This window comes from Gorilla gorilla, chromosome 12, assembly GCF_029281585.2.
Source record: "Gorilla gorilla gorilla isolate KB3781 chromosome 12, NHGRI_mGorGor1-v2.1_pri, whole genome shotgun sequence".
NCBI classification, from domain to species: domain Eukaryota; kingdom Metazoa; phylum Chordata; class Mammalia; order Primates; family Hominidae; genus Gorilla; species Gorilla gorilla.
Window position 1 is genome coordinate 129,483,232 of NC_073236.2, and position 23,953 is coordinate 129,507,184.

Below are 23,953 nucleotides of genomic sequence, written 5' to 3' on the forward strand. Positions count from 1 at the left end.
AGCCCGGAGGGCCTGGCTGCAGCTGGAAGAGGCAGGTGGCTTCAGGGCGGGCCAGGGTCTGCCTTCCGGTGAACTGCAGGAGGCAGGTGGCCCCTTCAGGTCGGGGCCCCATGGTGCAGTCCCACAGCCCGCTGGGAAGAGCCGGAGGAGCTGAGGCCTTCCAGGGGCCCTCCAGGGGCTGCCGCCCCGCCCGCCCCCGCTGGCCTCAGCCACCCCTCCTCCCGAGCTCCCTCCCACCCTCCCCAGCCTCCTGCCCCAGGCAGGCTGTACCCGCCCCCGCAGCTCCTGCGCCCCGGCAGTGCCTTGCTGTGCCATGCCCCACGCTGGCCCTGGGGAGGTGTTTGCTGTATAAATAGCTGCCCCCCGGGGCCCAGGCCCGCAGTGCTCCTTCGCCACCGTGTCTCCAGCATCACCCCGTCTCCTCTGAGACCTCTTCCCAGGCCACAGTAAGGGAGCCCCAAGCCAAGGAGAGGGAGTGCCCAGCTTAAAGGAAACTGACCTTGACCCTGCCCTGCCCTGCCCTACCCCGCCCCACTCTGGGCCGGGATACATCGCTGCCGACCCGGAGCCGGAGCCCAGGACCAGCGGGCACCAGGCCACTGCGCCGCCGTGGCGGGGTCAGAGCGGCAGGACTGGGTGGCTGGTGACAGGTGGGACTAGCACGGGACCACTTGCCTCTCGAGCCGAGCCCCGCCCCTGCCCCACAGCTCCATTTTCCTCTTGTTCCTTTCAGGGCTGCCAGGCTGCCCCAAGCCGGAGTCTGTTCCCCGACGGCCGAGGCTCCCGCTGGCTGGGAGCTCCCCGGGCGTGTGGGCTTGATTCATAGCGGCGCCCAGCCCAGAGCAAGGCGGCTAGGGGAAGGTCACGTCACGGATGAACCCAAGGCCGAACTCCTGTTTTTCTAAATACCTTTTCCTGGGCCCACGAGGTCCCTCTCAGAAGCCTGAAGGTCCTGTGGGTTCTGTCTCCTCTTGGGGGGCTGTGATCCTAACTGGACCCCCGTTTTGGGTCCCTGCTCATGCGCACCCCTGATCTCAAGAGGCAGATAGAAGATCTAATGAGGTACCTGCCTAAGCCCGGCAAGGAGGGGAGGGCTCCATTCGGAGTCCAGTGCCCGGCCCTGAGAAACGGGCGCTCAGGAGGGCGCCCCTCAGGCAGTGGTGGGGAGGTGCGCCCCCTTCTGCACTAGGGCGTGACCTGGCACGGGGTGGGGAGGGAGTCCGGCCTGGGTGCCACAAATACAGTGAGTTTAAGTCTTGTTCAGGGACCCAGGGAGAAACCCCTTCATTTGTCTAGACACCAGGGGCCCTGAAGGAGGCCGCTGGCAAGGAAACATGGACCCGGCTCCAGCCCAGCTACTGGAAGACCTTTCTGGAATCGGGAGAAGATGCACCTCGGACTTGGGAGCTGATCCTTCTTTCGATTCCTGATTCTGCCACCTCTTGCTAAGGATTTCGGGCTAGTTACTTAACTTCTCTTAAACCAGCATTATCAATCTGTATAATGTGGTAGTGATACCACATTGCAGGGTTGATGGAAGGGTTACATTAGACATTTGAAGTTTTAAACAGTGTCTGTACATGGAAACCCTTGATAAATGGGAGCTAATGTTTTGCTAGCTCAATGCTGGTTCCCACGCGGGAGGCCAGTCTACCCAAGCAGAAAATGCCTGGGGCTGTATTAATTAAGGCCTAAGGTTCAGGTAAGGGAGGTGACAGCCTTGCCCTACTAGGGGTTAATCGTGGCCTGACTAGATGAACTGTCTTGGGACTAACACCCCATACTGCCACCCTCCCCTCCACACTCCAGGGCTTCCTTCCTTCGAGTCTAAACATTTTCCTGTCTCAGGAGTTGTTCCCATTACCCTGTGTTTACTCAGTGAGCATGGGACACCATGCAGTGAGTGTCAGGACAGCTGGTGGATGGGACCATGGAGCCACCGGAGCCATTTTCCAGAGTTTCTGTTGAGTCCACCCACATAAGCCTTGCTTAGGCAGGTACATGATTAGATCTTCTATCTGTCTATAGGATAAGGGACACTTGTATGCAACTCCCAAGGAATTTTAACAACTTGGAGTGCCCGTGCAGGATGGCAAAGGGTCTGGGATCCCCTGGGGCAAGGAGAAGGCAGGACAAGAGAGAAGCTTGCAGAAGGAGGGGGTTGGAGGAAGAGGAAGCAGGCCCAGGGCCAGCACTGCAAATTACCAGGGAGGGACAGGTGGAGACACTTTCTTTCTTTCTTTCTTTCTTTCTTTCTTTTTTGAGACAGAGTCTCTGTCACCCAGGCTACATACAGTGCAGTGGCACCATCTCGGCTCACTGCAACCTCCAACTTCTGGGTTTACGCCATTCTCCTGCCTCGGCCTCCCGAGTAGCTGGGACTACAGGCGCCCACCACCACGCCTGGCTAATTTTTTATATTTTTAGTAGAGACAGGGTTTCACCGTGTTAGCCAGGATGGTCTCGATTTCCTGACCTCATGATCCGCCCACTTCGGCCTCCCAAAGTGCTGTGATTACAGGCTTGAGCCACCGCGCCCAGCCGAGACACTTTCTAACAACCCGCCCTGAAAGATCCTGATCCCGGACAAAGGAAGAGACTGAGGAGGCCTCCTGCTGGGTGGGTGGCATGGACGACAGTTTTGGGTTCACTTCTGGGTTCTTTCCCCCTCTGATAGGCTGGGCTTCTTGGCACAGGGACACCATCTTTGGGGTTCAATTCCCTGCCTTCCCAGAGAGCACTGGACTCTCGGACAAATCATACTGGCTTCTGTGAGCTCCTTGTAGGGCAGGGTCCACTAGGATCCCCATATCTACCTCCTCCACGTCTGAGCAGAGGTGCTTATAATGGTTAATTTTATGTGTCAACATGACTGGGCCATGGGGTACCCAGACATTTGGGCAAACCGATTATTTTGGGTGTGCCTGTGAGGGTGCTTTTGGATGAATTTGACATTGGAACTGGTGACCAATGGGGGAACCAGGTGGGGTAAAGCAGATTGCCCTCCCCAATGTGGGGGTCCTCATCCACTCAGCTGAAGGCCTGAATAGGACAAAAGCCTGATAATTTGTTCTTTGCCTCACAGTCTTGAGCTGGGACATTGGCCTCCTCCTCCCTTAAGATTCAGACTGGAACTACACCATTAGCTCTCCTGGGTCCCCAGCTTGCTGACCTCTGTCTACAGGGGACAGGGCTGCTTGTCTCCTTGGGACCTCTCAGCCTGCATAATCACGTATAAGCCAATTCCTTATGATAAATACATCTATCTAACCATCCATTCACCTACCCATTCATCCATCCATCCATCCATCCATCCATCCACCCACCCGCCCACCCATCCACCCATCCATCCACCCACCCACCCCCCAACCCATCCATGCATCCACCCACCCAACCAACCATTCACCCATCCATCCATCCATCCACCCACCCATCCATTCACCCACCCATCCACCCATCCATCCATCCACCCGCCCACCCAACCATTCACCCACCCATCCATTCACCCACCCATCTATCCACCCACCCACTCATCCACCCATCCATCCATCCACCCACCCACCCATCCACCCATCCTCCCATGCATCCATCTACCCACCCACCCATCCATCCACCCACCCGTCCACCTACCCACCCACCCATTCACCAACCCATCCACCCAGCCATCCATCCACCCATCCATGCATCCACCTGTCTATGGCATCCACCCACCCATCCATTCACCCACCCATCCCCTCACCCACTCATCCATCCATCCATCCATCCATCCATCCACCCACCCACCCCCGCATCCATCCACCCACCCCTCCCATCCATGCATGTCTCCTATCAGTTCTGTTCCTGGAGAACCCTGACTAATGTAGTGGTCACTCCCATCTGTGTTTGTTGGACTCTGTCCCCATCATAAGTGAGCCCTCCCCACAACAAGCACTCTTGATTTAACCTTTGCCAGTCCCAGTTAAATGTTTATAAAATTCAAGCTGTTCACTGGCTATTCTTCCAGGTGAGGCAGTGTTGCCAAAGGCACCGTCTTGCCTCTTCGTAGCAAGCTAGATCTGCCCAGGCCACCTGGCCTCCATCTCTGCACCCCACCTGGTTCCCCCATCAAGGCTTGGTGGCTCTGGGTGCATGGGGAGTTTTACTATGAAATAGCTCTAGCAGTGCCATTGACTCAGAAGGCACTTGGCAAACAGACTCACCATTTCTATTAAAAGAGACATGGAGTCTTAAAAAATATTAAAATGACTAAAATCAACAAATTAGCTGCTGTTGCTGAAGGCCTGCTGGGAGGCAGGTTCCAAGCCATGCGCTTTGCATATGTGACCTTGAGCCATCCAGCTCCCCCCATCCCCTACAGTGAAGACACTGAGGCACAGAGGAGCCGACAGCAGCAGGCAGGTGGGCAGATGCCGTAGTGCCCGTCCTGGTAATAGAACCTCCATTCCACTCACCCCTTCCCAACCCTATGCCCTCTGGGGGAGGCAGATGCCTCCTTGGCCAAGGGCCATCTTGACCAGCGTAAGCCAGCCGTGGCCATCACATGGTCATCTTGTGAACACGGGCCATGGTTTCAGCCATGAGATGTGGGGCTGGTGGGGACGGGGTGGTGGGCGGATTCTGGAGGGTTTTCCTGTCCCTCAGTGGGAGGACAGAGGCTTCTCTCCCTGCCTCTTGATGCTCCCATGTCAGCTGTACTGCCCAGAACCACAACAGCAGTTGTGGGCACCCCAGGAACACAAGTCTGAGGTGAAAAGCTGACTGTGATTAGGAGGCACAGTGCTGCTCACCCCAGGTCCCAGCTACTCAGGAGGCTGATGCGAAAGGATTGCTGGAGCCCAGGAGGTTGAGGCCAGCCTGGGCAACATAGAGAGACACTCTCTCTTAAAAAAAGAAAAAAAAAAGACAAGCTGATGCCTGGGGATCCCCAGTGATGCTGCCTTTGGATCCCTTGGCAGGCGAGACCAACCCCCACTTCTTCAGCTGGGCCTTCTGCTGTTGGGACCAGAAGCACTGACGGCAGCGGCGAAGGCTGGATGGAGAACCAGGCCTGCCACCTCTGGGGCCAGCCTGACTGCACCCTTGGCTATGCCCGTCCTCTCTTGGAATGTGGCTTTCCTATGACCTGAAACCGTGGAAGGAGAAGGAGAGGGAAGGGCTGGGGGGAGGCCTGACAGTCAGATCTGCCAAGAACAGTCATCGTTTATTTCCACGAGTATTTCTTGGCATTAGGCAGATATTGAAGAACAGGCTGTGCAAGATTTATAAACGCGGGGACAGCTGGAGGGACATAAGAGGGGCCAGATTTACCAACAGCGGTGGCACGCAGCAGACCCACCTTGCCTGGAGAGTGCAGGGGCCACGGCCTGAGGAATGGGGGCTCCCGCGGGCAGACACAAAATTCAGAAAATGCTATTTATTTTATCATTTTAATACCGGAAATGCCAGACCAATCAACAGGGAGGACAGACCAGACACAAATGCCTGTGCTCACAACACGGATGGGAGGATCATCACGGCTCAGGGCACACATGCATTTCCTTAGAAACAGGCAGACAAAGAGAGCATAAATACCACACAACAGCCAGGCTCAGGGGGCTGCGGGCCACAGGGGGCTGCGCTTCAAAGGCAGTCAGAGGCATTAAATACGGGACCTACACAATACACTCCACTTCACCATACATAATTTATATATTAAAAGAAAGGGGACCACAGTATCTATACGTGCAAGCGGCTGTGGTGGAGAAAATGAACGGGGGGGCAGCCATGCACGGGAGGGGCTCCCTGTCTACCCTCCCGACGCCTCGTCCCCACCCTTCCCACAGAGTCACTTGGGATCACAAAACGCATGGGCCGGCCGGGGCGCAGCCTCGGGAGGTCCTGCCTGGTCTCCTCGGCGTGGACCTCTGAGCTCCCCGTGAGCCGGGAGGTGCCTGGAACCAAGAACACTTGAACCCTGCATGTCACCACATCCCTGGGAGTTGCCCTGGAAGGGACCGGGCCAGACGTGAGGGGAGGAATGTCGCATTGGTCAGGTGGAGGAGGGAGGCGCAGCCACCGGGCCGGGCAGGTGCGACGCATGCCCCAGGCCCGGGGCCCGGGAGAGCAGGAACGATTGCGGGGCATCCACTCTTGCAAGCAAAGCTTAAACGGCACGACAAGCCTGTGTTTCTCTGCAACTGTCCAGGGGCCGCTCGCTCAGAACTGACTGGCACTGCTGGGGTCGCACTGCAGCAGGCGGACGATGGAGGGGTCGCTCTTGGCACCTTTGATGAATTCTTCCAAGGACAGTTTGCCTGCAGGGGACCAGAGACAATGGGATTAGCCAGTGCTCACTGTTCTTTATGCTTCCAGAGAGGATGGGGACAGCTCTCAGGTCAGGGATGCTCCCTTTGTTGAAAGTCCTGAGCCTTCTTGAAGCTGGACGGTGTCTAGTCTCCATTCACTTTACAGGCATTGCTGAAAAAAATCCTTTTTCCTTTCCCTGCTCCCTGCAATACATCAGGTACCTCAAAGGGCTTACCCAGCAAGCTCAACAGGACGTGGCTGATGAGGGCCATTTAAATCCTTTTAGAAATCACCCCACACTTTGCTTATGAAGGAACGTGTACACTGTGCAGAAAAATGAAGCATTTGCCTCTAACCCATACAGAATCCAGGCTGAGAAGGCCATGCTGGTTGGGGGCCCCCAGAAGCACGGCCTGGATCCTCCCTGGCATCAGCGTAGACCCGCTGCTCAGGCTTGGGGTACCAAGCTCATGCTCTGTACTGTTTTGGCCCCATGCGGTGAGAGGAAAACCTAGAAAAAGATTGGTCGTGCTAAGGAATCAGCTGCCCCCTCATCCTCCGCATCCAATGCTGGTGACAACATATTCCCTCTCCCAGGACACAGACTCGGTGACTCCACACTGGGCTGAGTGGCCTCTGGAGGCTCGTGGCCTAGGGCGGGGCTCCGTAAGGCTGATCGGCTGAGCTGGGTGGGGTGAGGTTTTCTGACCCTCCGCTCCCCATCCCATAATCGCTGTCAATGAGCTCACGCTGTGGTCACTATAGCCCTGGCTCTGCTAGTCCACAAGCAGGATAGGCTGTAAGGATTCTGCCCGTTCAGACATGGCCTCAAGGGCAGGAGGCGGTGCCTCTGGCTCTAGCGGGTGGGGAAGGATGAGGTTTGAGGCTGGCTGCGTCCTGGTGGCCTGGTCCTGGGGCAGCCCCTCCATGTGTCTGAGGCTCTGTGCTGTCAGCTGGAATCACTAGGGCACCCTGCAAAATGTCTGTGCAGGCAACACAGATGCACGCAGCCAGGCCCAGCACAGGGGAAGGCATGCGGGAGGGGCTCTCGGCTCTGGCGCATGGCAAGCCACCAACGTTTCCAGGTCTCAGGATCTTCGTCTCGAAGGTGGGATAATGGGAACACCCATCTCAAAGGCGCCTGGGAGGATGCATTTGAGGACTCAGACCAGCACCAGGACGGAGGACGCCCCTGCACAGTAGGGCCCTGCTGGGAATTCAGCCCCTCCAGCCCACTGGCAGGCAGGGACACCTGTCCTCATGGGACTCTGGCCCAGGCTTGGGCAGGCTGGCTTCTTCCAGGGCACAAACTTGATGCCTCTGGGGCCTGGGCAGCCTGCTGGCCCCAAGAGAGCCCAAACAATGCCCGGGCTAAGGGGTGGGTAGGGAAAGGGAGGGACAGCCAGGCCCTCAGCAGACAGTCCCCAGGACCCTCTGCCAATGGAGAGAGCGGCTCCCCACCCTCCACCTCTGACCACTCAGGGCAGCCAGCTGTGTGGTCATCTCCTTGGCTAGGTGTGGGGCCTCAGAGTCCATGGCCCCAGCCTCCCCACTTCCAGTTCCTGACCCCAGGCCCTCCTGTCCCAGGCTGAGAGAGAGCGGGCCAGCCCAGATGGACCTCCAGTCAGGAGAACCAGAGCTGCCCCAGGACGACTCTGAGGTCTGCTGAGATGCCGGGAGCTTCCGAAGGTTCCACTGGCTCCTCCTGATGGAGGGCAGGGCAGGCGAGGGGGTTGCTGAGCACAGCCTGTCCCACATGTGGGGCCTGACAAGCTGAGGAGAGGGTGGCTTTAATGATACTTGTGTCCTGGAGAAACCCATCAGCCCAGCCTAGAGGCCTGGAGCAGCCATGCACCTTCCAGGGTGGCCAGGGAAGTTGGGGCAAACTCCAGGGCACCATCACTCCTGAGCAGTCCCCGGAGGAGCTTTGAGGGCCGAGGACCACTCCCTGAACTGACTCTGGCCCCTGGCTGCAGCCCCACCTTCCTGGTATCACTCTTCCCTCCTTGCCCCAAGCTCCAGGGACAGGCGGGTCCCCTGGGCTCACAGGAGGAAGTGCTCCATCCCAGCGGGCACATTAGCAACGACCATGCCATCCAAATTCCCGACCAACCTAGAAGATGCCCTCTGAAGAGGTGGGCAGGGCCAAGCCAGGAGGCAGATTCGGGCAGCGAGTGACCGTGGGTGGCTTCCCCAGGGACACTGTGAAGTTGGGAACAACAGCCATTATTTGTGGAGTGCAAGCCCTGCTAAAAGTTTTAAGGCATCATCTCGCTGAAACCTCACAACCCCATGGGACCGGATTCACCATCCCCACGAGGAGCAGACAGCCTCAGGAGAGCGGCAGCAGGTGCCCTGCTAGGCTGGAGGGTGGAACACACATTTCCCATCAGCCCAAAGGCAACGCCAGGCACCAGGCAGCCTTGTTTTCTGTGTGTGTGTGTTTTGAAACTGTGACCTGGCTGCCTGGAATGCTCTTTGCTGCTTACAGCTCCCCCACATCCTGTCTCCCGCTGGGGCCATGCTTAACTAACCCGAGGGCTGCACTCCAGACTTCGCAGAGCAGCTTCTTGGGCATTAGCTTATCTTTTAATCCCCAGCACAACCCAGGGAGTATTTCCTCTTTATTTTTTTGAGATGGAGTCTCACTCTATCGCCCAGGCTGGAGTGCAGTGGCGCGATCTCGGCTCACTGCAAGCTCTGCCTCCTGGGTTCACGCCATTCTCCTGCCTCAGCCTCCCGAGTAGCTGGGACTACAGGCACCCGCCACCACGCCTGGCTAAGTTTTTTGTATTTTTAGTAGAGACGGGGTTTCACCGCGTTAGCCAGGATGGTCTCGATCTCCTGACCTTGTGATCTGCCCGCCTCGGCCTCCCAAAGTGTTGGGATTACAGGCGTGAGCCACCGCGCCCAGCCTGTATTTTCTCTTCTTAAGGTCGCGTTTCTTTATTGCTCAAAAGCAAAGCAAACCTGGTGCTGTGGCTGCTCTTGACAAAGCCGGCAGGAAGAGCAGAATGGGAGGCCCCACAGCCACCCTCACCTCACAGCCAATGCAGAGGAGGGCACTCGAGGCACAGCCCCGTCACCACTGCTGCCACCCACCATCGTGAGACTTGCACTTCTGCAGTGGGGCTGAGTCTCCACAGAGCTGCTGTAGGTGGACAAGGTGGCCGCATACATCCTGACAGTTCCCCTTGGACACTGGGGCCATCTGGGCAGCTTATTCTCTCAGGATGGCAGCAAGAGAGGCATGGCCAGCACCCCAGGACCCCAACATCTGGGATCCTTTGATCTCAACCCCTCCAGGTTCAGGGCCACCAGCATGCTTGCCTCCCTGCCCCTAAACATTGTACCCACGGGAATATGGGTATGCCCGATTCTATAAGTGGGGAGACAGTGGCTCAGAGAGGCCACAACATGCCCAGCATCACAAAGCTGCACAGAGGAGCCAGGATACAGCACGGGTGTCCCTGACTGCATCCCGCTCTTCCCTGGGCATGGCAGGCGCCAGGCAGGTGGCGGGCGGGGGTGGCCCTCAGGAGACCAAGAAGCTGCAGAGGGGAGGGGGTGCCCCAAACCACATGGTTTTTCCCCTACCGTGGCATACACATGCAGCCCCGCCCCCACCCCGCACTACCGTCATTGTTGGTGTCCATCTGCCTGAAGATCTTGTCTGTGCGCTTCTCCGGGGTGGACTCGTCCTCCGGCATCTTCATCACAGACGACACCATCTTGTAGATGGCCTGCGGATGGGGGCAATGACAGTGTGCTCAGAGGCCCGGGGGCTTGGGTGGGTGCAGCAAGGGTGGGCTTCCGCCCAGCCCACAACAAGGCTCAGAGAGGTCAGGGGCTCCCGGTGGCCTTCGGGACCCTTCCCCAGTGGGGAGAATGTTCCCTAGTGAACCTCACGGGTGTCTATGTGAAGTTCAAGAGCAGAGCTGGCAGAAGGGTTCTACTGGGAGGGTGGTGAGGGTGCTGGTATCTCTGCCTGGGGGTGGGTAGTGCCAGGAAGGTGCCTAAGTGTCCCTGTCGGGGGCTGGGAATGCTGAGGGAGAGTGGTGGTCACAGATGTGTGAAATTCCCCACACTGCCTACTGAGCTGTGTGCATTTTACTCCATGGCTGTTACCCCTCAGTTTAAAAGAGACTGAGCCCTTGAAACTCACAGGGAAAGCCCCATCACCAGCCCCGACAGGACAGGAAGCAGCAGCACTGGGGTCTCCATGGCCTGTTTAGGGCACTGTCAGCCGAGGGCTCAGTCTAGCCACTGGTCTCTCTGCGTGTCTCTGCCTGAGTGGCCCAGCCTGGGGCATGTGACTCTGTGCTGCTGGTGGGTGTACAGAGGAGATGGTGATGGGACTGGTGAGTGGCCACTGAGCAGAGTGACATGCGTGGGGAGTGGTGGCACTGCTGTGGGATTTTCTGAGCACTCCATGTGAAGGTGGCTTGATATTCTCATTCCTGACAACAGACCATTTTCTCATTTTGAGAAAGAGGTAGCAACCAAGTGTCCCATGAGAAACACCACCCAGCCGGCCAGGGAGCCATCGATGGCGTGGGGGGAAGGCTTTCAGGGTTTGGGGACTTGGTTTGGGGGCTGTCCCATTTGGACAGAAGTGGCTGCTCCTCACTGCTCAGAACAGTTCTACCAGTGCCTTGATGTTCTGACCAAGCCTCTGCACGGCCAGTGACAGGCACACCTATTTGCAAAGGGTAAGGGTTAACACACAGGACAGGATGGGTGATTCCTGGGGAATAGAATTCTTACTTCCGCCACTGCATGAAGCTAAGAGCCAGAAAGTGACGACAGTACCAGAGTTCCCCAAGCCCATGTTAATTTTCTCTGACAGTGTGAAAACCATCTACGTGGGAAATGGGTCGCTCATTCCTGAGGCGGGCCACTGCTGCTGCAGAAGTTCACGGATTTGATACCCGCTACTGGAGGCCCACCCCTGAAGTTCCCTACCATGGGACCACCCCTTCTGAAGAGTTCCATTTTTTTCTTGTTTTGTTTTTGGTCTTTTTGGAGGCAGGGTCTCACTCTGTCACCCAGGCTGGAATGCAGCAGTGCAATCACAGCTCACTGTCACCTTGAACTCCTGGGCTCAAGCAATCCTCCCATCTCAGCCTCCCAAGTAGCTGGGACTACAGGTGCATGCCACTATGCCCTGCTACTCTTTTAATTTTTTATAGAGATGGAGTCTCACTATATTGCCCAGGCTGGTCTCAAACTCCTGGGCTCACGCAATCTTCCAGCCTCGGCCACCCAAAGTGTTGGGATTACAGGCCTGGCCATGAGTTCTAGAATTGGATGCTCCTGGGCTCAGGGAGGCACTCAGGGGAATGCCAGGGAGGGGCAGCTCTGCTCTCTACTGTCTCTCGCATACCTAGGCACCTGGCCAAGTGAACAAAACTTGGTTTCCTTCTGAAACATGGCCTTTCTGCTAGAGCTGTTGATAGGCATGAAGGCGAAGAGATGCCTCCTAAAGTGACGTCTTTCCCGTGCTGAGCTGATTCTCGTGATCGTTAATGCTTCAGTTTTACTTGATGACTGTGCATTCCTGGGGACATCACAAGCTATCTGTTGAGTTCTCAAATCCAGGGCTTTCCCCAGGTCTTGGCAGGTACCTCTTGCAAGTGCCAAGGAGCCCAGCAATCATACAATTCTTGGCCAGGCACGGTGGCCCATGCCTGTAATCCTAGCACTTTGGGAGGCTGAAGGCAGATCAGCTGAGGTGAGGAGTTTAAGACTAGCCTGGCCAACATGGTGAAACCTCGTCTCTACTAAAAATACAAAAATTAGCTGGCTGCGGTGGCACATACCTGTAATCCCAGCTACATGGGAGGCTGAGACAGGAGAATCTCTTGAACCCAGGAGGTGGAGGTTGCAGTGAGCTGAGATCATGCCACTGCACTCCAGCCTGGGCGACAAAGTGAGACTCCGTCTCCAAATATATATAAAATATAATTTTTAGAAATTCATCTATTTGAGTCTCAGACTTTGTAAAATGCAGAGAATGACCCACGTTGTTGGGTTATGAAGATGAAAAAGGATCAAAGTGCTCCACCTAGCCCTGATGTATAGCAAGTGATCAATAAACATTGGCTTTTACCACTGCCCTTTGCAAGGGTCTGCCCAATCAGGTGACAACTGCTCACTTTCAAAAGTGCACCAGGTAGCAACCTGGCCAAGAAAGACCCAATGTCGAGTGAACATAAAGAACACAGGGAGGCCAGGCATGGTGGCTCACACCTGTCATTCTAGCACTCTGGGAGGCTGAGGCGGGCAGATCGCTTGAGCCTAGGAGTTTGAGACCAGCCTGGATAATGCGGCAAAACCCTCTCTCTACCATCAAAAATACCAAAAAAATTGACAGGGCATGGAGGTGCTCAAGAGGCTGAAGTGGAAAAATCACCTGAGCCCAGGAGGCAGAGGTTGCAGTGAGCTGAGACAGTGCCACTGCACTCCAGTCACTAGAGCAAGATTCCTGTCTTAAAAAAAAAAAAAAAAAAAAAAAAAAAGCCCTGGGCTGGGAGCTGGGAGGGGACCTGGGCCCGCGGTGAGACCCGGGGCCTCGGGCACCGGTACCTGCACGATCTCCAGCATCTCGCTGCGGCTGATGTAGCCGTTGCCGTCCAGGTCGTACATGCTGAAGGCCCACTTGAGCTTCTGCTCCAGCTTGCCCCGCGAGGTCACGCTCAGCGCAATGATGAACTCCCGGAAGTCGATGGTGCCGTCGCCGTTGGTGTCGAAGGTGCGGAATACGTGCTCGGCGAACTTGGAAGCGTCGCCATAGGGGAAGAAGTTGGCGTAGATCTTCTTGAACTCGTCCACGGTCAGGTGGCCGGTGGGGCAGTCCTTGAGGAAGCCCTTGTACCACTCCTGCAGCTCGTGGTCGGTGAACTCCGTGTTCTCCCGCAGGTCCTGCAGCACCTCGGGCCGCAGCTTGCTGTTCTGTTTGCCCATGGCGGCTGGCGGCGGCGACTACACCTGCAAGACAGGGGGTCAGCCGGGGACGCCACCCACGGCCACGGAGCAGGGCTGAGCCATGTGCCGGAGAGACCAAATAAGCCCATCGCTGTGCAAGCACTGCGACTCAGCAACTCCCGGGTCCCCCATCGGCAGGCATGCCACTATCTTATGGACCACCAAGAAGGCCAAGAGACTCTAATTAAATCACGACAGCTCACCCTCACACTGCGGGACATGTTCTCACTTGGAGAATGTGGAAATGCGGGGGGAAAAATGCACCTTAAAATCAGTGGAACAGGGCATCATCCGGTGCCCACCAGGGGTTGTACAAGAGGCAAAGATTAAAATCAGTTCTTACTTTCATCCCCCTCATCAGCTCTAGGCAAAGTGGCCACCTCAGCCACATCCCAGACTCTTTGGGGCAGTTCTTCCCTCTTTCAGGCATCACATTATGTTTTTATCTTTAGAAGAGGCATCTATAAACTTTCAGGGAGTCACCCCCACGCACCTTCTTTATTTGTTTATTTGTTTGTTTCTTTTGAGATGGAGTTTTGCTCTTGTCGCCCAGGCTGCAGTGCAGTAGCAGGATCACAGCTCACTGTAACCTCCGCCTCCCAGGTTCAAGCAATTCTCCTGCCTCAGCCTCCTGAGTAGCTGGGATTACAGGCATGCACCACCGCGCCCAGCTAATTTTTTGTATTTTTAGTAGAGACAGGGTTTCACCATGTTGGCTAGGCTGGTCTCAAACTCCAGACCTCAGGTGATCCACCTGCCTTGGCCTCCCAAGGTGCTGGGATTACAGGTGTGAGCCACTGTCCCCGGCCCACCCTCTTTATTTTGCCTTTGATAAACTGCCCCGGGTGGGAGGAGGATCTGAAATTAGCTCTAGGCAGTAAATGATGTTCTGAATGGAACCAGGGAAAAATGAGGCACCTGTGGGAACGAGGAACTGCTCTGCTCAAAACCATCCCCCAGGGCGGTTCTCCACAAGTCCTGAATACAAGACTGATTAACCGGCATTCACACGGCTGCCACTGCACCACGTCATGTTATTTTCTTACATTAACAGTTAACTGATATACAGGGCGTGATAATTTTTAAAGTACATGGAAGAATGAGAAATAAAAAGATGTCTCCTACCCTAGCCACAGTGGCAACCACTTTGAACTCTGTGTTTGTGAATTCTAAACAGTAGGCACCAGCTCTCCATTATGAAAGGTAAGACAGACCACCCACACTGCCCACCACTTCCTTTCTTCTCTGCCTCTATCCCAGGGTTTTTTTTTTGAGATGGAGTCTCGCTGTGTTGCCCTTCCAGGCACTTATGAGGAGTGTGCAGTGGTATGATCTCGGCTCACTGCAACCTCCACCTCCTGGGTTCAAGCAATCCTCCCAACTCAGCCTCCTGAGTAGCTAGGATTATAGGCATGCACCACCACGCCTGGCTATTTATTTATTTATGTATTTTTAGTAGAGACAGGGTTTCACACTATGTTGGCCAGGTTGGTCTCAAACTCCTGACCTCAAGTGATTCGCCTGCCTTGGCCTCTCAAAGTGCTAGGAGTATAGGCATAAGCCACCACGCCCAGCCCATCTCAGGTTTTATAGTACATACATGTTTTTGTTTTTACTTATCCTCTCTATATCAATCAATCTATCTATCTATCTATCTATTTTTTATTTATTTGTTTTTTGAGACAGGCTCTCACTCTGTCACCCAGGCTGCAGTGTGTGATCATGGCTCACTGAAGCCTTGACCTCCGGTGCTCAAGTGATCCTCCCACCTCAGCCTCCTGAGTAGCTGAGACTATGGGCACACACCACCACACCCAGTTAATTTTTTTTTTTTTTTGGTAGAAACAGGGCCTCACTATTTTGCCCAGGCCAGTCTCAAGCTCCTAGCTTCAAGCAGTCCTCCCACCTTGACCTCCCAATGTGTTGGGACTACAGCTGTGAGCCAAGATGCCAGGCGTTTTTACTTATCTTTATGACTTTATCTTTCAAAATTCCAAACACACATTCACCTTGACCCAGCCATCCCACTTCCAGAAACATCTAATGATACTCCCACCTGTGCAAATAATCTGTGCAGGCGGCCATTGCCTACGTGGTCTGTAACAGCAAACTACTCAGGTGCCCATCTTACGTACTCATAAGAAATAATCTTCAAGGTGTATTTTTATGTGAAAAGAGAAGCTGCACAACAGCAAGCAGAGCTTGTTACCATTTATGAAAAAAGAAGACAAACATACGTGCTTGTGTGTTTGTGCTCTGGAAGGGCTTATGAGGAAAGAATAACATTGGCCGGGAGGGAGAGAGACGGCTGGGTGGACATGGGCCCTGGGGACTTTTTTTTTTTTTTTTTTTTTTGAGAGGGAGTTTCGCTCTTGTCACCCAGGTTGGAGTACAATGGAGCGATCTCAGCTCACTGCAACCTCCGCCTCCTGGGTTCAAGCGATTCTTGTGCCTCAGCCTCCCAAGTAGCTGGGATTACAGGTATGCACCACCATGCCCAGCTAATTTTTGTATTTTTAGTAGAGATGGGGTTTCACCATGTTGGCCAGGCTGGTCTCGAACTCCTGACTTCAGGTGGTCCACCTGCCTCAGCCTCCCAATGTGCTGGCATTACAGGTGTGAGCCACTGTGCCCAGCCCCTGGGGACTTTTTATTAAGAGAGAGGATTCTTCTCTCCTCCTGGCCAGTTAAGCCCAGCTCTGGATATGCAGCCACAGGAGGCCAGCCTCTCCAACTGCAGTTTGCCCCAGACAAGGACAAGCATGGCCCCTGTTTCGTGGAGGAGTTGAGGAATCACATCAGACCCAGAACAATGTGCAGATAGGGGACCCCTGCACCCCCTGCCTCCACCATCCAGAAATATGACCCACCCTGGGGCTTGGGGATGACACCTGCCAGCATGCTCTAAAGGGCTCAAAAAAGTCCTGGTTCTAACATGCAGCTAGTTCACTTTACAAACTCAATTAATTCACAAGAGGAAATGGCCATAGAGATTTCTACATGGAAAAAAAAAAAAAAGGGAGTGTAAAATCAGAAGATCACTATTACCAAAATACCTGACAGAAGAGAAAAAACAACAAAGATGCTACTGAGGTTTTTGGTTTGTTTGTAGAGATAGGGATCTTGCTACGTTGCCCAGGTTGCTCGAACTCCTGGCCCCAAAGTGATCCTCCCACTTTGGCCTCCCAGAGTGCCTGACAAGACTGCTGTCCTGTTGGAAGAACTCTGGACCTGGCTTGGAGATGTGGGCTGCCTCTGGATTCCGCTGTCACTGACAGCTCTCGGGTCTCACCCACGTGAGCTCTGGACTCCTTCCTGTGTGGCCTTGGCGGATCCCAGACAGCTCTGTGCCCAGAGAGCCCCCCTCCGGCTGTCAGGGCTGTGTCCCCCAGAACTGCACAGTGCCCAGGGCATTGCTCACTGGGGCAGTCCCACTTCCTAGGCCCAGATGCATGGGTTGAATCATGTCCCCCCTAAAAGATGGTGAAGTCCTAACTCCCAGTATCTGTGAATGTGAGTTAGGGTCTTTGCAAGGACCTATTTGCAAAGGTAGCCTGAGGACCTGAGGTTACCTTGACTGCCGCTAAGCCCTGAGGTGGTGGGAACCCTCCTGACCACTGAGTTGAGGGCCTGGGCCATTGTGAAGGACCAGCCTTGCGTGGCACCTGAGGGAGAACCCACAGATGGATGGCAGAAGGACAGGTGGAGGATGGATGCCCGGCCTGAGGCCCTGCAGCACCCGTGGTGGCTTCTCTTGTGCTTCCTGCCCTGGCCCCCGGGTTGCTGTGTGGGGCCACTGAGTCGGCAAAGACGCACACACGCAGAGCCCATGGAGCTCGCTAGGTGTTCACATGTCACTTCCACAAACAAGTCCCGGGTGGCACCGAGCCAGGCTCCGGGGCACAGGGGAAAGGCATTGAGTGTGGGCTCAGAGCCAGCTCCACCCACCCCTGCTCGGGGGACCTTGGGGAGGTGGTCAACTTCCTGGAGCTCTGGACTCTCCCCGAATAACAGGGATGGCAGGGTGGTCGTGATGATGAAGAGGAGTCCTGGGGCACCCGACCAAACCGCATGTGGCTCCTTCACCATGCGGAAGCTTTTCCAGAACTTCCTGTGTGTCAGAGGGAGTGTGGGTAGTGAACAAAACCCATACGGTCCCTGCCTCGGGGGCCGACACCACACAGGAGGCACGGGGGTGAGGAGGAGAGGGGAGATGGCTCATAGGCGGGGCATGGATCTGTGGATGGCTGCCCCAGAGAACCCCCAAACTGATAGAACATGGCAAGTGTCCTAGGAGCGCTTATGAGGATGAGGAATAACTGGTTTTCTGGGAAGGGAGGGATGGGGGGTGGGGCACCTGGGAGGTTGAGCTAAGCTGTGGAGTAGGGAATGACCTCCCAGCCCCTCCAGCTCCCACAGTCAGGCCAGTGAGTGGCAAAACAAGCAGCTGCGGCAGGTTGCCTGAGGCTCCCAGGCAGCGTGAGGGACACCCAGCCCAGGGCCAGCCCCCCATGCAGCCTGGGGCAGGAGTCCCACCTCTCCGAGTCTGCAGAACCAGGCAGGGGTTGACCCACAGGGCTGTCCCACTCTGCACTATGTCCCCCAGAGCACTGAGACTCAAGCTGGGGCACCCCGCAAACCCTGCACATCTCCACTTGGTCATTCCTAGGCTTCAAAAGGGCCCATTTTCCCATCCCTTCATCAGCGCAGCTAATCTCAAGGCTTTCTATTGTCCACACTCCTCTCAGACTGTGGCGTTCTTGCAGCCAGCATCTGGAGGGGAAAGCAGGGTTTGTCTTAGGCGTCTCTAGTTCAGCCTCCCGTCTGAGGCTGTAACAGCAGCAACGCACGTGCAGAATGGACCAGCGCGTGAGAAGGCTGTGTTCTGCACCTGCTTGTCCTCATTCCTCACTCCTTTCAGCTGAAAGGTGATGACGTTCCTCCTGGCAGCGTGTCCGTGTGTGGTTTAAGGGGATGGCATCGTACTCCTCTCTGGCACGTGGCCAGAGAGAACCAGCTGTGAGCAGAATGAGACAGCTGCTGCTATGGCCTCAACTGTGCCTCCCCCAAATTCCCATGTTGAAGTCCTAACCCCAGGTCCCTCAGAATGGGACTGTACTTGGAGACACAGTCTTTAAAGAGGTCATTAGGTTAAAATGAGGTCACCAGGGTGGGCCCTAATCCAATATGACTGGTGTCCTTATAAGAAGAGGAGATGAGGACACAGACACACAGGGGAAACCGTGTGAAGACACAGCAAAATGACGGCCATCTGCAATTCTAGGAGAGGGGCCTCTGGAGGAAACAACCCTGCCAACACCCAACCCTGCCAACACCCAACTCTGCCAACACCCAACCCTGCCAACACCTTGGACTTCTGGCCTCCAGACCATGAGAAAGCAGAGTTCTGTAGTTTAAGTGCCCAGTCTGCAGTCCCGTGTTACAGTAGCACAGCAGCCACCCTTGGGGAACTGACCTACAGCTGACAAACGTGTGTTATCGGTGTGTCTGGGGCAGGAGTGATGCCAGGTACCTTACACCTGCTCTCAGCAGGGACAGCCAGAAGCAGCAACCGTGGTCTGTGGGGCCCATTTTGTCAGATACTTTACCTATTAGTCACGCTTCACCACAAGTAAACCAACCCTGGGAGAGCCCTGGAACCTCTGAGAGGCAAAGCCAGGGCTTGGACCCAGGCGGTCTGGCCTCCTCCCCAGGCCTTGCATGGGCAGCAGAGGGGAGGCTGGCCCAGGCAAGGGTGACGTGGTGATGGACACATTGTTGGCTAGTGGCAGGCCCTTTCTGCCTGATTTGCACCCCTGCATTTTTCATTATCAAAATGAGCCACCTTCTGTGAAGTTCTAGGCCCTGGGAGTTGAGGATCACTGCCTTAAGAATCCACTCACCTCAGTGAAAACCAAATCACCTCTCAGAACGAAGGGAGAAATTTATCCCAGGATGGATCGGTGATTTATGTTCTTACCGATCCCATTGGAGTGCCAAACTCATAACACTTATCTGCCTGAAATCACAGATGCATATAGAAAGGGAGGTACCAGATCAGGGGCAGTGCCAAACCCAGTGAGCACACCGCTAGAAGGTAACAGGCGGAGTGCATCATGGTCTGCTGGGGAGAAGCTCCCTGCATTCCCAGCACCTTCCTGCGTGTGCCAGAGGACAGACGTGTGCGCCTGCGGCCTCCTGCCTCACTCAGCACCTCCTCTGGAAGTGCTTCCTATCCTTCACCCTCTCCCAGGTGACCCAGCTGGGCCTGGCACAAGGTGGGTGTCTGTGTTGGGTGAATGGACACTCTTGCTGTGGTTGCAGTTGCTGTGTATACACACATGCACAAGAACCTGCTTTAAGGTTTGGCTAACTCCAGAGGCAGGGAGGTTTGGACAAAGCTGGTATCCCAGTGTGACCCACTTTCGGAATGCAAGGGAGAGAATTCAAGCCTCACAGAGAGGAGTGACACCAGCCAGGAGCCTCTGAGCTGTGTCCCAGGAGCCCCAGGGACCTTCCTAAGGCTTTGGGGGTCCACAGGATGGGCAGGGGAGGAGGAAGGACTCTGGGCCTCCAGGCCCAGCAGTGACCAGAGCAGCAACCCTCTGATCTGTTTCTGCATCTGTTCTCTTTCAAAGAAAGGATTCTGCTGATGCAAACAAAGTCTGATGCCAAGACCTGCTCATCCTAAGGTTCCAGGTCTAGCAGCATAAACACAACAGAAGAATGTGGAGGCAGAAGAGTGTAGGGACCCCAAAATAGTACAATACCTTTGCCCCTTCCTTTTGAAAAAATCTCCACCCCAACAAGGAGAACAAGAAAAAGAAAAGAAAGACTGTACCTATGACCTTGATCACATCCACAAGCCCCAACACACATCAGTGGGAAGTGGGCAGGGAGATGGCAAACAGCTGAGCAGGGAGGGGGGCCAGGGAGTAGAAACAGGGCAACTGGGGCCCCAAAATTCCAGAAGGCTCAGGGATAGGGGGTCCCTAGAGCCTCAGGAGGTGTGGGAGGCAGAGTCTGAAGAAATGTGCAAGAATAGAGCCTGTGCCGAGACCATGTGCTCCTCTTACTCTATTGCCTTTTCTTCCAGGGCACACAGCCAGACTACATTTCCCAGCCTCCCCTGCAGCCAGGTGGTACCATGTGACTACACTCTGGCCAATGGGATGTGGCCAGAGTGATGACCACACTTCTGGCCTGGGCCTCCATAACTCTCAGGGCAGCCCTTGCTGCACACGCCCTTTCCTGCCCTTTCTTGCTGGGCACCTGGAAGCAGACTATCCAGGGGAGGACTTGGAGGCCCCAGAGGGCATAGACCCTAAAGCATTTCTCAACCAGGCTTTCTCATCTGAACCACAGCCTGCAGTCAATGACTGGTGTGCCCATTTCCCCAACCAGTCATGCACCTAAGGATGGTGTGTAACTGGTTTCATTCCAGGTATGCAGGATGAAAGTCGTTCCCTGCACACCATGATGCCTTTGCTGTGGGTCCTTGATTCCCTCCTGGAACCCCGGCTGAGAAAGGCTGTGAGACGAAAGACCTGCTAAAAAGAAGAAACTTAAGTCCTTGCGTGACTGCGTGGAATAGAGCCTTCGTCTCTTGCGGTGACATCCCACTGCAACACATCAGGAAACACCACTTCACTGGGCCAAGCAAAGGTTGGCACTTGCATCTTACAGCAATTAGCCATCCCTGACCAACATGGAACCCTGTACTGCGACTCAGCAGTCAGGTAACCACCCCCACCCCAGCCCCATCTCCAAAGCTTGGGGGAGGAATCTTCTCTGGAAAGACACTGGACAGGAGAACAACAGGCCCAGAGGAAGGCTGGTGAGGAACCCACAGAAGATGGGTGAGTTGAGGGAAGTCCGCCCTCTCCAGCCTACCTCCTTGCCCTGAGCAAGCGGGCAGCCAGCCGGGATCAGCCTCCGAGCAGGAGACTGGAGGATCTTTCTCCAGGGAAGTGGAAACATCAGCCTGTCCTTGGGGCCTGGTGCCAGCAGGGTGCTCAGTGTATTCCAGGCTGTCAGGCCCTCTGAGTGCTGAATCCCGGGCTGAGCACTGGGATGCCGGTCCCCAGTCACCAGCTCCCTGGGGGGGCTTGAGTTATGGTGTAGACACGCCCAGGAAGGGGCATAAAAAGTGAATAAAGTGGGGTCCAGGGGAGTCACTCATTCCTGGGGCACTCGGCGGCTTGCCTAGGACAACGGCATTTGGAATCACAACTGAATGACAAGGAGGATTTCAAAGGCTGCAGGAGGCCCCGTCCCTGTAGGCCACATCCAGGGGAGGACACAGTGAAGATTCTAGGAGCTGGGAAAGTGGGGTCACTCCTGGCTAGGCCGAGAGGAGGCAATGTCAGCTCCACCTTAGGGACAAGGGACCAAGGCTTCGGTGGGGTGGTGGGCTGTGGACCCAGGAGGTCTGAGTGGAGAGCCCACCTCCTTCCCATTGTCCTGTAACCTCCCCTGGGCCCTTTCCATGCCAAGACCATAAGCAGCCGTGGAGGCCACCCAGGGCGCTCCTGGCTGGTATCCAGCTCTCTGCTTGTGCTCGCCAGGACAGCTTTGCAAGATGGCCTCCCCACTGGAACTTTTATGAAACTGGTAAATGGAGCCCATGAATGCCAAATGAAGGTGACGGCCACACACACACTCCCAGTCACTCACTGGGACAGCCAGCATTTGCTTATTAACAAGGGCCCAGATGAAATATGTAATCTGAAGGACCTCATTTTAGCTCTCTCCTGGAGGCTGTCGGGCCCGACGCAGGCTGCCTCACAAGAAACGGGGGGCGGGGGGAATGCTGCATGCTGCTGTGACCCCTCTGTCATTCATTAAGCAAAGGAGCCAACCTTATTGGTGCTTGGCTGTCTAGTAAGACGACCGAGCAAAAGCAAGCCTTTCTGCAGAGACAGAAAGCCACCACTCACGTTTCCCAGCAGAAACGGCCACCTTGCTCCAGTAATTAGGCAAACCCAGCCTTCATTTCTCAGGAAGTCTTTCATCTCCAAGGAGGATGGTGGGGTAAGGAATGGGAGGCCCAGGGGAGGGCAGTCTATTTGAGAGCAGAACCATCTCCTGCTCGGCTTAAAAAGATTCATATTCAAGCGAGGCTCGGATCAAACTAGTAACAGCTGTCTGAGGGCATCAGAGATGACGTTGTAATTCACGGTGATGGAAACACGGGAGAGGGAGTTAATGAGTCACTTACAGCCACCTCTGTGGTTCTCAGTTACCCTGTTATTGTTCTTAATCTGCTGAATTGTAAAAACAAAAAAAAAAGAAGAAGAAAAAGAGGAACAAGGAAAGAAATGTAAACATGCAGCTGGGGAGCCCTGTGAGAAATAGTTAACCCAGAGTCGGTATTGCCTGTAAATTAAAGCCTGTTTAGTGGTACAGTTCTAGCAGCTGCTCAGTGACGCTCCTGGGAACCGAGGGCTTGATTGTCCTGTTAATCCCACCTCAGTGCCGGCTGACGGCATTGGTTGGCATCTCATCCCATTGCTCCAAAATGCTTTCATCAGTCAGATCCCCGAAGCTTGCCAGGCCAACCAGACTCTGAGATGCTTTGAGGGAAGGCGACCAGAGAGGTGGGAAACACCAAATGCTTATGAGAGACCCAGGCTGGCCGGGGCGCCATGGCTCACACCTGTCATCCCAGCACTTCAGGAGGCCAAGGCAGTGGATTGCCTGAGCTCAGGAGTTCAAGACCAGCCTGAGCAACATGGTGAAACCGTCTCTACTAAAAATATAAAAAATTAGCTGGGTGCGGTGGCACGCACCTGGTAGTCCCAGCTACTCGGGAGGCTGAGACGGGAGAATTGCTTGAACCCGGAAGGTGGAGGTTGCAGTGAGCTGAGATGGTGCCACTGCACTCCAGCCTGGGCAACAGAGCGAGACTCTGTCTCAAAAAAAAAAAAAAAAAAAAAAAAGACTGAGGCTCAGGAAGAGGCTGGAGAGGCGTTTGTTGTGAATTTGAACTTCAAGGAATCAGAGGGCTCAGGCCATTTGAGATGAGAGCTTGTTCTGCCTGGGGTGGAACAGGAAGGTGGAAGGCAGAAGGGGCCGGTGGAAGACAAACAGGTTTGTGCTCTTTCTTATCCAGCACCCAACCCAGTTCTTTCTCCCGGTGACCGCTGGACCCACACGGCCCCTGCAGCTAAGCCCCTCTCCTAGGGCTGATTGCATTTTTCAAAACAACTCGGGCCTGTGTCCTTCTTTCCTCCAAATAAGCAAGTGACAGTCAAGCTGCCTGCAGCCTTAGCTTCCCGGTAGTTCTCCAAGGAGGGGCCCGTTTTGCCCCTGGATGATTGCGGGGAGGCTGTGCCGGCTGCCAGGACCCAGGTGCAGGGAGGAGCCGATGCATCTGGGACCATCCAGGCTGAAGTGTGGCTGGGCCGACGCTAGAGGGAGCTGTTGAACAGGCTCCCAGGGCCCGAGCTGAGACCCCGCCCCTCTCAGGTGCCTCCGTGTCTCCACCTATAAGCTAGGGCTGCTTTGTCCACTATGGTCACAACCAGCCACACGTGGCTACTGAGTACATAAACCGTCGCCAGTCTGAACTCATATATGTGCCCTTAGTGTAAAATACACGCCGGATTTTGACAACTTCATATGAAAAAAATAACAAAAAATATCTCATTAATACTTTCTCTTTCTTGATTACATGTGA

At 55.1% G+C, this 23,953-nt stretch overlaps 1 protein-coding gene across 6 annotated transcripts in view; it reads right to left on the reverse strand.

The window, feature by feature from the left end:
• Positions 1-5,412: 5,412 nt before the first annotated feature.
• HPCAL1 (hippocalcin like 1) overlaps positions 5,413-23,953 on the reverse strand; it is a 128,962-nt gene continuing 110,421 nt past the window's right edge. For all 6 annotated transcript variants that reach the window (XM_055377482.2, XM_055377477.2, XM_055377480.2 and 3 more), the window contains 3 exons: positions 12,874-13,275; positions 9,923-10,028; positions 5,413-6,293 (listed from right to left, as the gene is read on the reverse strand). In XM_055377482.2, the coding sequence (XP_055233457.1) occupies positions 6,196-6,293; positions 9,923-10,028; positions 12,874-13,251 (582 nt within the window). In that variant the 5' untranslated portion in view covers positions 13,252-13,275 and the 3' untranslated portion in view covers positions 5,413-6,195. The remainder of the gene's footprint in view (positions 6,294-9,922; positions 10,029-12,873; positions 13,276-23,953) is intronic.